A 15,637-nucleotide genomic window follows, 5' to 3' on the forward strand; every position below is an offset into this window, starting at 1 on the left:
TATACCACATAACAGATAAATCCCCAAGGGGTCTTGACGTTATACGGCCAATCGGATAAGAGATGCAAAGAAGGGAAAGGAACCGTAAAAGATATAATCCCAAGGTATATATAATTGAGCTCTTACCGGAGTAGCTCTTTATAATAAGAGAGAAGGCTTTAAATATCGGAATCGGAAGAATCTCTATATTATATAAGCTCGTTAATATACTAAAAGTAAGAACGAGAGAGTTATAAAGCATCTAGCTTTATAAATAAAGGGGGAGAGTTAAAGTTAATAGGAAGAATAGTTAATATTATATAATTAGTAAAATCGATAGAAATTAATATAAGTACAAAGCAGTTGTAATTCAGTTATAAGAGAAGAGTCTTGAACTAATAAAGGACGTCGTTATTATATTAATTAATGCAATTGGGGCTGAATTATAAAGCTTGGTAAAAGAGAAAAGAGAATTAAAAGACGAGATTATATTATTCGTAGAACTAGCGGAAATCGAAGCGAATATAAAGCAGTTATAAAGCGATTGAAATTCAGTTATAAGAGGAGAGTCTTGAGCTAAGGAAGGACCTCGTTATTATACGAATTAATGGAATTGAAACCTGAATTATAAAGCTAAAAGCTTGGTAAAGAACAGAGAAGCAGAAGACAAGAAAACAAGAAAACGAGATTGCATTGTCTATAGAATTAGCAGAAATCGAAGTAAGTACAAAGTAGTAATAATTCAGTTATAAGAGGAGAGTCTTGAACTAATAAAGGATATTATTATTATACGAATTAATATAATTGGGGCTGAATTATAAAGCTTGGTAAAAGAGAATAAAGAAGCAGAGAGAAAACAAGAGAATTGAGATTATATTATCTATAGAATTAGCAGAAAAGCAGTATACTTAAATGTAATTATAAAAGCAAATAAAAGAGAGAATCTGGAACTAAATAGGAGAGGTTATTATTATATAAATTAATAGTTATAATCCTATAATTATAAGAGATATATATAATAATAGAGCTCTAGAATATAATCTTCTCTAGCTTACTAATATAATAGGGATATAAAATACAGAGTAATATTAGAGAAAATGGGCTTCTATAATATGGGATTATAGAATATAAGTACTAGAATTAAAAAGTAAAGATTAATTAATTTCTAAGAACTAAGAAGAAGAAAAGGGTAATATAAGCGAATTATAGACTATATAGAAATCCGGAGGTTATATAATAGAATTACGTAACTAATAAAAGTAAAATTCCTACTATTAAAAAAAGTTAATTTATATATTCTTTTTATATTTAACTAATATAAGGCAAAAATATAATTATATATCCGGATATTTATTTAAAAGATTTAGTAAAATAGATTATTATTTATAAAAAAAATAAGAAAAATATAGAAAAAACTTGCGAATTAGAGAAAATAATATATTACTCTTCTTATAATAGGCCTTAAAGCAATTATTTATATAATTAAAATAGAGAACTCTATAAGCTATAAAGTAATCTATAAATAAACTAATTATATATATATAAGAACTAGCCAGAAGTATAAGAGAAAGCCAGAAAGCTATATAATAAATAGATTTATAAAAAAGTTCTCTATAATATTAACTAAAATTATAATAATTAATTAATAGATCTATTACTAGTATTATAGGACTGGCTTATTTATAGAGATATTCGTAATTAATTATTATTATTATTATTAGAAAATAAAAAGATATTCGAATTAAGTTTTTATAAGATAAAATACTATTAGATATAATTAATAACTAATCGGGCTTATTAACTAGTTAATTAAGCCAAGAAAAGAGGGAAAATATAAACTCGATAATAATTATAGCTTTTATATATTTTAGCTTATTCTATAATAAAATTAGAAACAGGCCGATTTTATTTATAGGTAATATAAAAGCAAAAAGAATCTATATATAAGTAAAAGAGAAAATAGTAAAAGTAGAAGTAATAAAAAGAAGAAAAAAAGAATAAAGTAAAGCCAGGCGTTTTTTTTTAGTATTTCTTATATAATCTGGATTTTTTAAAGAGTTCCGAAAACTAGCTAAAGCCTTAAGAATTTCCTTTTAAGTTTTAAAAAATTATAATAAAAGCCTCTTATATCTTAGGACTACTAAAATATAAATGAAAATATTTGAGTATTCTTTTTATTATTCTAAACTAAGTTTTAAGGATTTGAATATAATTATATTCTAATATATAATTTCTTAGAAAGAGAAAATTCTAATATTTCTTATATAACTAGTATTTTCTAAGAAATTCCGAGAGCTAATTACTTAGAATAATCCAATTATAAACCAATATAGAAAAAAATAAGTTTAGGGCCGCTTTACTAAAATTATAATTAGCGGCCCTATATAAGCTCCGGAACTAGTAATAATTTTACTCTAAACTTGTTTCAAATAGCTTTAAATAATATAAATATATAAAAGTATTTTAATAATTAATATTTATAATTAATTTATATTTTAATTTTAGCTAATTATTAAAAATATTAAAATAATTCTTTTAAATTTAAGAAAAAAAGAAATTTTAAGTTTAATTAAATTTAATTATTATTAAAATAAAAAATCTTAATTTAAAATTTAAATCCTTTATAAAAATAAAACCTTTTAATTTATTATTTAATATATAAATATAAATAAGTTTATTTTAAATTAAATACTTATTTTTTTAGTTTTTTTATATATTATTATAAAATTATAAAAAGAATTACTTATATAATTATTTAATATATAAACTTTCTTAATTTTTAAATATATTAAAAATTCTTATAAAATTCTTATAAAATTAAGTTTTTCTTTTATATTATTTATTTATATATTAAATAATTTAACTAAAATAAAATAAAATCTATTAATTAAATAAAATTAAAGCTAGTTATATTTAAAGTTATTTAAAACTTACTTTATAAAATTGGGCTTAATATTACTTAATAAGTAAAATAAAAATACTAAAATTTCTTTTATTTTTTAGTAATTTTTTATTACTTTATATATTATAAATAAAAATACTTATATTAATTAATATTTTAAGATTATAAAAGTATTTATAACTAAAATAAAGAAATTAATTATTAATTAATATTTTAAGATTATAAAAGTATTTATAACTAAAATAAAGAAATTAATTATTAATTATTTAAAAAAATTTAAAAAATTTAAAAGAAATTTATATATATTCTTTTATATAATAATTATAATTAATTAAATTAAATTAAATTTCATTTATATTATTTATATTATTTATATTATTTATATTATTTATATTATTTATATTATTTATATTATTTATATTATTTATATTATTTATATTATTTATTTATATTATTTATATTATTTATATTATTTATATTATTTATATTATTTATATTATTTATATTATTTATATTATTTATATTATTTATATTATTTATATTATATATAAAAAACTAGCTAAAGTTTATAGAAAGCTTTTTTTAATTATAACAAAAGTAATATTATTTTTATAGGCTATTTACTAAAGCTATAAAGCTTTTTCGAATTTCTTTTTTCTTTTATAGGTTTTTCTAAGTCTTATTTCTATTTATAAAGCTTTTTTCTTCTTATAGGCTCTCTTATATAAGTATATAAGAATCCGCGATTTTTAAAGGCTTATATTTAAATAATTATTAATTTCTAAAAACTATTTTCTATTATCTTTTATAAGATATCTGTAATATTTTCTTGCTTTTATTTCTCTAAGCTTTTATTTACTCGATTTCTTATTATAGGCTTATATATATTTTTAAAGCTTATTTCTAATAGGTTTATTCTCAAGTTTTAATATTCTTATTTATTTATTTCTTTAAATATTATATTAATAATTTGATTTTTTCTTCTGTTTTTAATATATAAAATATATAAAGAAATATCTAAATTTAGAAAGAAATCGTTTTTAATTATAATTAGAATAGTATTCTAAAAAGAAGAATTAATAAATATTTATAAAGAGGTTTTTTTATTTATAAGTTGGCCTATAAGTATTTCTTTATTTATAGATTTCTTTTCTTTATCTATAAATTCCTCTTTTTTATCTATAAATTCCTTTTCTTTATCTATAAATTTCTCTTCTTTATTTACAGATCTCTTTTCTTTATTTATAAGTTCTTTTTCTTTATTTATAAGCTTTTCTTCTCTTTATATTTCTAAATATTAGCTAGCTATAAGCTAGTAATATATTTCCTATAGCTTTTACTTATATTTATACTTATATTCTTGCTTTTTCCTCTTATATTTATCTATAAACTACTATATATTAGTCCTATTTCTTAGCTTTTTACAAGCTCTTATCGGATTATTCTTCTTCTATTATTTTTTTATTCTCTTTTTTACTACTTTTTCTCTTTATATTATTACTATTTATCTTTTTTTAATTAAACTTAGAGCTTTCTTTACTTATTTCAAGCCTGCTATTATACTTTTTCTTTTACTTATATCTCTTTTAAATCTATAGAATCCTATATTCTATATATTTATATCTATTACTTTACTTTCTTTATCTATAAGACCCGCCGGCTATATCTTTCTTATATAAACTTGCTCATAGCCTTATAGTATTAGTTATACTTTTATATAAGGCAGATTTCATAAGTATAAAATTAATATCTATTTTTATAAAAAGAGAAGCTTATAATTAAGTAAAAGAATTTATATCTAGAATAATATAGCCGATTTAAAAGAAGAGTATCTATTAGGAAGCCTATAAAAGAAAGCTTCTAAAGCTTATAAAAGTGAGCCTATAGAATATATGAAGCTAGTAAAGCTTATAAAAGAAACCGGAAGTTTTAGTATTTCTATATAGATTAGTTTATATAATAGTATTTATTTTCCCGGAAAATAATATTAATATAAAAGAGAATTAAAAATATAAGTATATAAAAAAACTAAAAATAATAAGCTTAAAATTTTATTTTTATTATTTAAATTTAAATTAATAAATACATTTTATTTTTATCTTTAATATTTATTATTAAATAAATTAAAAAATAATAAAAGCTTTAATTAAATATTTAATAATTTAGAAAAATTAAATAAACTTTTTAAAAGTAATTATAATAAATAGCTTTAATTAAAAAATAAAATAGAATTAAAAAGTAAAAAGAAATAAAGTATATAAGAAAGCTTAATAAGGAAATAAAAGCTTGTTTTATTTCGCTATTAATTATAAATATAAGTTTAAAAATATAAGAACTAAAATATTATAAAATACTATAGTTTAATATAATATTTTAATTAAGTTATATAAAGTTTTAATAAGTTTTTAAGAGTTTTATAGCCTTAATTTAATATAATTATAATAGTTATAAAACTAAATAAGATATTATAAGATATATAAAAGGCTTTAGAATTATATATATCTTATATTTCTATTATTATTTCTGTAATAATAAAGAAATTAATAAAAGAATTAAAAGAATTAAAGTAATTTATTTTGATTTTATAAGATTAGTAATAATAAAAAAGATTATTAATACTAAATTAAAAGTTATAAAAATAAAGAAATTAAAAGTAATAAATATAAGTATATTTCCGGTTTTAATTTATATATATAATAAAGCTAGCCTAATTAAATAATACTTTAGAAAGCTTATATTATAATAAGGATTTTATTTTTAAATTATATAAATTTTAAATATTTATATTACTTTTCTTTTCTTTTTAGTTCTTAGAAATTAATTAATCTTTACTTATTAATTTTATATCTTATTTATATATTATAAATACTTATTTAATTCTTTATATATTATTACTTGTTTTATATATCTATTATAATATCTAATATTATCTTGCTATTTAATTAAATAATACTTAATATTTAAGGGAAATAAATCCTTGCTCTATTTTTATTAATACGAGCCTTAATAAGAGCTAATATCTAATAATTTAACCGGAATTACTTTAATTATAAGAGTAAACCTATTAGAATTAATTCTTTCGAATAAGAATTTATTTATTTCAAATATTAAATAATAATACTTAATAAATAAATTAAATTTTAGTAATAATTTTAAGAAAAATAATTAATTTATTATTATAGAAAATTAGTATTTAAATACTTTTATATAAGTACTAGCTTAACTTATATAAGTCTATTTAATAAATACTTTGGTTTTTTTTTAAATTTTAAATATATATTTATTTATAATTATTTATTCATAATTATTTATTTATAATTATTTATTTATGATTATTTGTTTATAATTATTTATTTATAATTACTTATAAATAACTTGAATAGTTATTTGATATACTGGCTGGCGGAGAAGGCAGCAGACCTAGTTGCCAGAAGTTATTGAAATGCTTGTTTTGTGGCCGTTTGAGTCCTCGACAGATGTTACATGGGAACTCGAAATCAGAAGCAAATCCGAACCTTTCGTTGGCTCTGACATCTAGATAATGGATGGTTGCTTCCGTTGGTTTTACATAGTTTCCACAGCATGGTTTAATTAACAATTAGACTTAGAGAAAATTCAGTTTCGCCATATAAACGTACTACGAACCGAAGCTTGTCCCTAAAGTGGCTGGATTTCAATTTCCTGCCATTAGCAATGAATAAATCCAACTCAACCGCCGCTTTGAAAAAAAAAAAGCGGTGCACGACATTTTTGTCCCTTTGGTTAGAGGAAAGAAACCGTGGACGCTCATAGGAAATATAGTAGAAGGAAACATTCAGTAGTTGCAATGCAGGAATATCTGCGAGTAGACTTTCAAAGGAAGTCTCTGTTGTTATGTGGCTTTCACATTCGTTTCGAGTCCAAACAAGACTATTTACCGAGCGGAAAGAATCTATGTCATCTAGTCATAGACTTTCTAAACACCAACACAATACGCTTCACCAAGCTCAAGATCAGTACACCCTGATCCGATCGCCGGATTCCAAGCATAGAACTGCGCAAACGTAAGACCATATTCCGATTCGATAGCAGAACATGAACAACCTAGGAAACGTATTAGAGATCTATCTTTTCTCGAAACTCTAATTGCGGGAGGATTCTTACCACTCTCACAAAGTGTCCAAGCATTACAGTTCGCCACAATCCCAGTCTGCGTGGGACCTGGTGCTGTTACACTAGTCGCTGATGTTGAGGTTGACTGTACGGTACTAGAAGAGGAGGGCGATATTGAAGTGGTCGACGATACCGAAGTTACAGTAAAGGTCGAGGAGCTGACAGCGACATTGTTGCCATCAACACAATAAGCATCTCCCAACTGCAGCAGCAAGCATGCGGCATCGATACTTGGATTCCAGGCCTGGAATTGAGCGAATGAGATGTCAAAGGCGCTTTCAATAAGAGCACAGGTGTCATTAGCAACCACGGTGTAGTACTCATAACAATCAGGGGTTGTTCCTGCAAACCGTCAGAGTTCGGATAAGAATTTAAAGAGCTTGATATTAACTAACCACTTGGGGTAGGCGCAGGAGGGGTCACATATGTCGTTAAAGTGCTGGTCGAGTTGGTCGTGTTCCATTGTGCAGTCGGATCAACACAATAGTACAATCCCACGACGAGATTAGTGCAGCCAGCGTTGATAGAAGGATTGATGGCTTCGAAAAGGTCGATCGAGATTGTGTTATTCAGCGCTATAAGCTGACAATAATCGCCTGATTGGACTTCATAATACTTTCCACAATAAATCGTTGTATCTGTAAACAGCGAGTTAAGCTTTGATGACTACAATCCCTGGTGAGACATGACTCGGGGAGCTTACCAAATGCTACATTTCCTGGCGGCGTTACAGTGGCTGTGGCATACAACGCCGTCTGTGTTCCCGTCGCACCAGCAATCGTTGTTCCGTTCCAAACAACTCCAGGCTGGCTGATGCAAAGGTATTCGCCCGTGATCAAATTCGTACAACTTGGATTGATAGTCGGGTTCCAGGAACGTAGCTGCGTGTATGTGAGATTGTTTTTTGCTGAGACGCCAACACATGTATCGTTTGCCTGGATATTGTAGATGCTACAAGATTGTGGTAGACAAAGACTTTGACCAACTAAAACGGGGTGAATCAGCATGACTATGCTTTCTGTTCTAAATATGTTTTGTCGACTTACTGTCAAGATTTGAACAATCAGGAAAAATATCGTTGAGAACCCTCAAAGTGCCCGTAGGAACATTTTTAGCTGCCGAAATTCCAAGGCAGCCATCACCGGAAACAACGGTGTATTTGTTCCCGGATAGGCAAAAAGCTGGTGCAGTGGAGTTTGAGGTAGAATTTGTGGAAGAAGCAAAGCCAGATACTGAAGTTAAGTTGGTCGTAAGCGGCTGGACCGCAATAGGGTATCCCACACCGCAGGTAGACTGTATTGAGGACCATTGTGAGGCAATTCCCAAGTTATAGTTGCTAAAACTTGTGCCTTGGATGGTCTGTCCAAGAGAAAGGATACACGGAGAACATAGTTGAGCCTCGGAAAGACTTGTCATCGGTACATCGCCACTTAATTCAGCTGTTATATTATTGAAAAAGTCTGACTATGTGAGCTCCATGACTCAATTTCGGAGATTGAATGCTTACCACTGCAGTACTCTCCAGTTACTGTGTCTGTTAAGCAAGTTAGATTAAATGAAGCAGACGTGATATCCCCGTAGTAGGTCGCTGGAAGTCCTGGGAATGGTTGTGGCTGGCCCGCACAAGACGTGACTACATTTGTGTGGTATGAAGTCAACGAGGTTTTGCAGGCTGCTGTACATAGAGTGGCTAGAACAGTACTGTTGAAAGTCCCTTGTACGTCAACCATGGCATTGCTTTGAAACCATTCATTGCACTCAACAAGTGATTCCATTGCGCTGATGCATGCCGTGCTGAGGGTCGCGGTTGTTGTATTCGCCGTGTAGCCAGGTTCTAGTATATAGAATTGGGCTGAAACCAGTTGGATTGCCCAAGCAGCGACAAGAAATCCATTGAAGAACATCATTATTTCTTCATAAATTACAGAAGGACGAAGACAGAAAATTTAGGAATCAAAACATATCAAGATATCAGACAAATGTAGGTGAGATATGATGCTATGCATAGGAAGTGAAAATGTGGAATTGCATCGCTTACCCCTATTGCAGCTTTGTAGGCCGAAAGAAGAACTATCGGCGGCGAGCATGCAGGGGACTTGATCGTGGAGCTTTTTCGTGAGTTAATCTGAACCGTATCTGTAGGTGCGCCTTGCGGTGGCCGGAGGGAAGGGTCTCCCTAATCTCACGCATCGAAATGCTTGTCATGATGCTTGAAGCTTAACATTTAAGATTGATCTTACATGCGTCCTCATTTTACAGTACTGAAACCATTAGCGGGTCCTCCAATCGCGGGCCAACGAGACCTTCGAATAGGGGGCTGTTGCTGAAGATTTTGCGCTGTGCCGCAACTCCGCTCTACGGGGAGTCAGCCGACCTACCAGCCGCTGCAGACGCAGGGAATCGACGGCATTCAAATCCATTCCGCCGAAGCGCCTAACATCCCGGTACTGACCTATTGAGTGTAGCATGCCAATTTCTAGGCTGTCCGCCCCCACATTCCGAATGGAATTGACCAGGTAGACTGCTTATTACCCCTCCATGTTCTCTACTGCATCGAGTTACAAATCTCCGATTACCACACTTTTCGATACTGGGGCACACCTTGTAGTTCAAGGGGTATGCATTCAAAGTCAGAGGCAGGCTAGACAAGGCGTCGATTGTGCGGGAGAGATAGGGGCAGGCTGGGCAGGGGAAGTAGACTCGTTAATCGAAGCTGATCGTTTGCGATAGTGCCCCTTTTTTTGCATCCATCTTTAAACTTCATTCTTTTCTTAATATTACCCTCCTTCCTCGACAGTCATTTGTATCTGTAAATACGTCTGGAATTTCTCCTTCATTCATCCATTATGGGGGCCGGAAATCTCTGGCTTGTGCTATCTCTGTGTCTTTATTTCCTCGGAATACATGCTCAGGATGGTTCCACTGACCCCTATACCTGTTCGGCCTCTAGTCCATGCTCCATTGGGTGTTGTTCAAATACTGGAGTAAGTCAACTTCGAGAGGATCTAAACGAAGAACTAAGAAAATAGGTCTGTGGTTTAGGCCCGGATTACTGTGGTGATACATGTATCTCTACATGCGACTACAAGTCTGAATGTGATCCCGGGTGGGGAGCTACTTGGTCAGCCGCAGAGACCTGCCCTCTGAATGTTTGCTGTAGCAAATATGGATTTTGCGGTGAGTCAACTGTTTGGTCATGTGAACAAAGAACTGAGATATAGGCACAACCTCGGACTTCTGTGGGAACAAGACGGTCACAAAGCCATCATGTAGTGGCACCAGTACAAGTGGTAGAACAATTGGATACTATGAAGGGTGGTCTACTACGCGCGCTTGCGACCAGGGTACCTAATTTCTGTTTAAGCTCATTTCTACGTGCCGTCTAAGGCGATCTAGTACCACCGGATTCGCTCCCAGCGGGCATCTACTCACATCTCAACTATGCTTTTGCCCTGATCGACCCCAACACCTTCGAGATTGCGCCCATGAGTGAGTTAGACACAGTTCTATACCCGAGATTTACAGCCCTCAAGGATTTGAATCCTGGCCTTGAAACGTGGATCTCCGTGGGAGGGTGGTCTATGAATGATGCGGATCAACCGACTGCTGCTACTTTCTCCAATCTGGCAGCTAGCTCGAGTGCTCAGTCATCATTCATCACTTCACTTCTCTCTTTTATGACTACATATGGATTCGATGGAGTCGATATTGACTGGGAATATCCTGTTGCGCCAGAGCGCTCAGGCCAGCCAGCTGACTACAAAAACTATGTGTCGTTTTTGACAAATCTGAAAAGTGCACTTGGATCCAACGGCCATAACTATGGGCTGAGTATCACGTATGGCCTCATTCTTGCCCATTCTTGACTGATTTCTAATGTCACTCTGTGCAGACTACCCTCAAGTTACTGGTACATGCAGAATTTTGATATCGTCAATCTGGCCAAGATTGTGGACTGGTTTAATGTGATGACCTACGATCTCCATGGTACCTGGGATTCAACGAACAAATTCATCGGACCTTACATTAACGCCCACACGAACCTCACCGAGATTGACTTGACAATGGACCTGTTCTGGCGGAATGATGTGAGACTATGAATCAAATTTTACACATTTCCTGCTAATTAACCCTCAGATACCTCCTGCGAAGATTACCATGGGTTTAGGCTTCTATGGTCGTAGCTTCACTTTGACTGATCCATCATGTACAGTTGCTGGATGTCCATTTAGCAGTGGAGGGACAGCCGGTCCCTGCTCTGCGAGCTCCGGAACTCTCATGGATGTAGAAATTCAAGCTGTCATCGCAGCTGGAGGTGTCGTTACGCTTGATAGCGCTGCCGCAGTCAAGCAAGTAGTCTGGGATACAAACCAGTGGGTCTCTTATGATGACGCTGATACTTTCGCTTTGAAAATCGATTATGCTAATGGCAAGTGTTTGGGAGGGACGATGGTATGGGCCGTATCCAACGATGATGGCAACTGGACTGCATCTCAAGCATTGGGAAGTTCGACCAGCCTTGGGCTTTCGAAGAAATTATCAATCTTTGGGGGACCTAGCCCAAAGGTTACTGACACCATTTCGAGTTGCTTATGGGGCAATTGTGGAGAGCCTTGTTCATCTATAAATTCAGGTCTATCTGCAGCTACATCCGGGTATGGATGTCTTTCCCTGACCCCATCTCTGACCCCTGCTAATATTCATAGCTCGGGGCAAAACAAAGGATCGGTGGGAATATATTCAGCGTGTCCTGATGGCCAAACGCGTCCTTACTGCTGTCCGCAGAATGACGTTCCTACTTGCACGTGGCGGGGCAAGGCGCCATTTTGCGGATCATCAGGCAAGTGCGAAGATCTGGAAGTTGAAGTGGCGAGTGACATATCCGCTGGGGGCGCTGGTGAGACCTATCTTATTCCTAATTTTTTTGGATCTTATCTGATATTCGCACAGAATGCTGGACTTCACACAAGGTACTTTGCTGCACCAAGACACAATCAGACGCCCAGGCAGGGCAATGTGGTAAGTTACTCTAGCGTCCTGAAATTTACATTTTAGGAGCGAAAGCTAAAAGAACATTTAGATTGGGAAGGGAGCGCGCCATTCTGTGCTGGAATTGGCGGCAAGGCATCCTGTTCTTCCAGCCACCCTGATCGCCTCACGTACAGTTCTTTTGGGGCCGGTGGCGAATCATACTGCGCCACTGGATATAAAAGCTTCTGTTGCACGGATCCACTTCCATACACTGGCTGCGATTGGTAGGCTACTTGAAGACTCATGGTTGTCAATACTAACCACCCCATAGGACTTCTAGCTATCCCATCTTCAGCAGTTGCGACAAAACTTGCGGCGCTGGGAAACAGACCCTTGCTGTGGACCCTACGTGGTGCAATGGCGGAGGGTATAATTACTTTTGTTGTGATCAGATAATCACTCAAACGACGACACCTGCCACCACACCTCCTTTGAATTTTTGTGTCGATACAGATGACGAATATGTGGAGTCGGGCAAAGCAGACGACGACAACAATCCTGCAGATCTGCTCGAACTTTACTGGTGGGAGCAGACGTGCTTTAGGTACGTTGTGCATAAGCCCTCACAATAAATATTTACTTACCCGCGAAGCATCCCCAACTTAGCGGATCCGACAATACCAGGAGTCGAAGATGTCCAAAAGCGCTCCGGTGTGAATGCCCAGCCTGTCCCAAAACATTGGAATTACTTTCTAAGCAACCTCACTGAGCTCGCCGTTAGCAATGAATGGGAGCCCTACTACTTTAACACATCTGGAGGAAGAGGGTCAAATCGCTATCCATCAGTCTGTCTCCCAGAAGGCCAATGCTACATCGCACCCGAGCTCGCCTATTCGCCCTGGCGAGAGATTTTGGAGGAGCTCCAGGAGTACTCCCCCAATTTGATACAACCGCGCGGCCCAGAAAGAACATACGGATTCTGCACCCCCTCAGGATCCAAGATCAAGAATTTCAGATCGTCTCCGTATCCAGATGTCAGCATCCTCTCGAACTCGAAGAAGTTCTTCTCAGCAGCCGTGGAGGCTACCACCGCAGGTATCTGCGCTGGGCTTCCTCTCATTGAAGGCGTGAGGCAGCTGGGCATCAACTACGTCGCTGAACATGTAACTGAGCTTCAAACCCCCGTCCAATTTGCTTCGGCGATGGTAAACGCTATATATCCGGATGGGACAACGCCAAGTGCTGCAATCGCAGCCTATGATTGGCTTCTCATGTTCGGACCTAACGGATATTTCTATCAGGTATGTCTTTGGGAGATAAATCATGTAGAAATTTATCTGACTTATTCATTATAGACGTGGGATCAGCTTGGCATGACGATCCCCGAAGGTTTCACGGGCGCAACCCCGGCCCTAGCCCTATACGCCATCTTCGGGACCACTGCGGACACAACAAATCTCTTGATCCTCGACGCTAAGACGAATTCTCTCAAGGCTATCATGTGGCGTGGCTTCAAGAACATCGTTGGCGTCGCGAGTTGGGGGAAAACCGGCCACGAAGCGAGAGCAGCATTACTGAACCGAATCACGGGAGCGCTTCCTTTGTATCTGAACAGTGATGAGGCACAAAATGCTCTTAGACACACGTACACTGGGTTCATCGCACTTCTGCAAGCCATGGATAAGGCCTCAAGAGGCGGTGTCTCGGCCATGACTCCAATAGTTGGTACGTATATTGAAACCTTGCACCTAGAAATGATAGAAGTGCGCGTAGAAACCTGTCTTGCTAATTGGCGATGCTCCACACAGGCACAACTTTCGACGCCGCTTATACCGAGTTCACAAAAACCTCGATGACCTTCATGGAGACGAACCTCCAAGATTTTGCGACCGACAAGCTTACCAGCGAGATTGCCTTTTGGGCAAGCAATCCAAGTAACTACGATACAGCTGTTTGCGCAGCAATGAAAACCGACCTCTCAACCTCATTGGCTAATGTTGTCACTAATGTAGTTATCAATCAAGGGTTTTTGCAGAGTTAATTTAGCCCACAATAGCATAGCTCATTGATATTTAATCACCCTTTGGTCTAAAAAAAATCGGTGCCTTCAAAGATTGGGTCTGCGAAGGGCCAGAGCTCTTCCGGAGCCATACTCATGCCTTGCAAGCCAACATAGAGACTGCTAAGAAGCGCGTCGATGGAGACTTTGAAAACCCCTGGATATGATTCCTCATTCTGCTCCTCTTCCTGCTGTCCGTATTCAACATCCTGTGCGAGCACAAATGGGACTCCATCTCCCTCTGCGTTGAGCACGGAATTAACACACTCTTCGTTGACAACGAGAAACACTTGCAAGTCGAGTCCTACAGCAATGCCTCCTCGTTCCTGCACACCCTGGAAATACCTGGAATACTTAGTAAGCACACCGAGATAACATCGTGACGATCCATGAATGGATACATACTTGAGACTCTCTGGTAACCCGGCATGATCCAGCGCCACATCCTCAATCATCTCGATGCTCAAATCATCCTTGATCCTTTCCCAGCCAACTTCCAATTCCGGATCTACGCTCTGCTGCAGCAATTCCATAAACCGAGATTTGAAAGCTGCCCAACGCGCATCGTCACCATAAGTAACACGCAGTAAGACGAAGCCCCACGGCCGTCCAGAGGGGCCTAGCCGCTCTACAGTCTCGACAATCTGCCCAGTCATCTCCTTGGGCGCCGCGACTGCCAGGACCGGAGGGAGGCCCAGCTCTGCACGTCTCCGGGCCTGCCCCTCAGCGATATTCCGCAGCATCTCCTCGACGCTGGGAGTTGGTGGCAGCGGGTGAAATGTGTCTCTGATGGCAGTCATTAATGCCAGATCCTGCAGCCACGTGTTAGGGGAGCTCGCATCCAGGTTAGAAATTATAGCAGCTTCTTACCCCGTGAGGAATTTCGAACGTCTCCATTACTTTCATGCTGTTGAAACGCTCGAGGGACCAGCCGGCTGGCCACGCGGGTTCTCCGTCATCCCTGTTGAGGGTTGGTCCTGGGTAGGTTCTAGCGAGTCGAGTCATGTTCTCCCTGTCCTATGATTGTGAATTGTTAGCAGGAGATAGGGGCATTGAGGAGGGCAAGAGAGCGAAGCATCCGAACGTTCAGAAGATAGATGTTTCATGGCTGTTCGGTGTAATCGCATGCTCACCGGTTGAGAGACAGACGACTTCAATTCGTTGTGGCTGGTTCGATTATATCTTTCGATAGACCAGCCCTGGGGCCATTCGGGCTCGCTATCGTTGGTGTTGATTGTAGGGTCCATCTTGAAGTAGTTGCACGAGGACGAGGGAAATTATGTGAAGAGCGGCATCGCCAACGGCGAGAAATGTGCGGGCTTTGCGATATGCGAAACCGTGCCAAAACGCCATTTTTAAGCGATGTTTTCCTTCGGCAGTTTCCTTACAGGGAGTGGCTGCTAATAGTCGGACTTGACGTCGCGCTAAAGAGGCCCTTCCTATGGAAAGCCATATCCAAGCGAACTTTTTCACTTACGACTTAATTAATGGCTTACGACTCGGCACGGGACGTGCTCACCCCACGAAAAAGTTAAGCGCTAAATTTTTAGTACCTATAGCCTATAATTAAGCGA

The 15,637-nt window shown here is 35.6% G+C and overlaps 4 protein-coding genes across 4 annotated transcripts; 2 read left to right on the forward strand and 2 right to left on the reverse strand.

Annotated features, from left to right (window-relative positions):
* Positions 1-6,797: 6,797 nt before the first annotated feature.
* K444DRAFT_572575 (carbohydrate-binding module family 50 protein) lies at positions 6,798-8,950 on the reverse strand. Its single transcript, XM_024877362.1, has 6 exons — positions 8,541-8,950; positions 8,080-8,493; positions 7,737-8,018; positions 7,429-7,671; positions 7,025-7,375; positions 6,798-6,964 (listed from the first exon to the last, which is right to left on the reverse strand). The coding sequence occupies exons 1-6, from the start codon at positions 8,938-8,940 to the stop codon at positions 6,837-6,839; spliced, it is 1,818 nt and encodes a 605-aa protein (XP_024729913.1). The 5' UTR covers positions 8,941-8,950; the 3' UTR covers positions 6,798-6,836.
* A 929-nt stretch (positions 8,951-9,879) lies between these two features.
* On the forward strand, positions 9,880-12,066 carry K444DRAFT_647078 (glycoside hydrolase family 18 protein; the record flags this gene model as incomplete). The annotated part of the gene is made up of 6 exons (XM_024885286.1): positions 9,880-10,017; positions 10,296-10,377; positions 10,430-10,871; positions 10,926-11,121; positions 11,171-11,930; positions 11,984-12,066. The coding sequence occupies 6 exons, from the start codon at positions 9,880-9,882 to the stop codon at positions 12,064-12,066; spliced, it is 1,701 nt and encodes a 566-aa protein (XP_024729914.1).
* A 1,079-nt stretch (positions 12,067-13,145) lies between these two features.
* On the forward strand, positions 13,146-13,860 carry K444DRAFT_600380 (uncharacterized protein; the record flags this gene model as incomplete). The annotated part of the gene is made up of 2 exons (XM_024878615.1): positions 13,146-13,305; positions 13,360-13,860. The coding sequence occupies exons 1-2, from the start codon at positions 13,207-13,209 to the stop codon at positions 13,858-13,860; spliced, it is 600 nt and encodes a 199-aa protein (XP_024729915.1). The 5' UTR covers positions 13,146-13,206.
* A 172-nt stretch (positions 13,861-14,032) lies between these two features.
* K444DRAFT_619690 (uncharacterized protein) lies at positions 14,033-15,238 on the reverse strand. The gene is made up of 3 exons (XM_024881557.1): positions 14,934-15,238; positions 14,469-14,875; positions 14,033-14,408 (listed from the first exon to the last, which is right to left on the reverse strand). The coding sequence occupies exons 1-3, from the start codon at positions 15,066-15,068 to the stop codon at positions 14,093-14,095; spliced, it is 858 nt and encodes a 285-aa protein (XP_024729916.1). The 5' UTR covers positions 15,069-15,238; the 3' UTR covers positions 14,033-14,092.
* Positions 15,239-15,637: the final 399 nt, after the last annotated feature.

The sequence above is a fragment of the Hyaloscypha bicolor genome, assembly GCF_002865645.1.
Source record: "Hyaloscypha bicolor E unplaced genomic scaffold K444scaffold_165, whole genome shotgun sequence".
Classification (NCBI taxonomy): Eukaryota; Fungi; Ascomycota; class Leotiomycetes; order Helotiales; family Hyaloscyphaceae; genus Hyaloscypha; species Hyaloscypha bicolor.

What these genes read in the sequence shown, in the direction of transcription:
- K444DRAFT_572575 (XM_024877362.1), bottom strand. Translation starts at nt 8,940, where the DNA reads ATGATGTTCTTCAATGGATTTCTTGTCGCTGCTTGGGCAATCCAACTG. An exon ending in TGATTGTTCAAATCTTGACA is followed by an intron (nt 8,019 to 8,079) that starts GTAAGTCGACAA and finishes ACCCCGTTTTAG; the next exon opens with TTGGTCAAAGTCTTTGTCTA. An exon ending in GCCAGGAAATGTAGCATTTG is followed by an intron (nt 7,672 to 7,736) that starts GTAAGCTCCCCG and finishes CGCTGTTTACAG; the next exon opens with ATACAACGATTTATTGTGGA.
- K444DRAFT_619690 (XM_024881557.1), bottom strand. Translation starts at nt 15,068, where the DNA reads ATGACTCGACTCGCTAGAACCTACCCAGGACCAACCCTCAACAGGGAT. An exon ending in CGTTCGAAATTCCTCACGGG is followed by an intron (nt 14,876 to 14,933) that starts GTAAGAAGCTGC and finishes ACGTGGCTGCAG; the next exon opens with GATCTGGCATTAATGACTGC. An exon ending in GGGTTACCAGAGAGTCTCAA is followed by an intron (nt 14,409 to 14,468) that starts GTATGTATCCAT and finishes TAAGTATTCCAG; the next exon opens with GTATTTCCAGGGTGTGCAGG.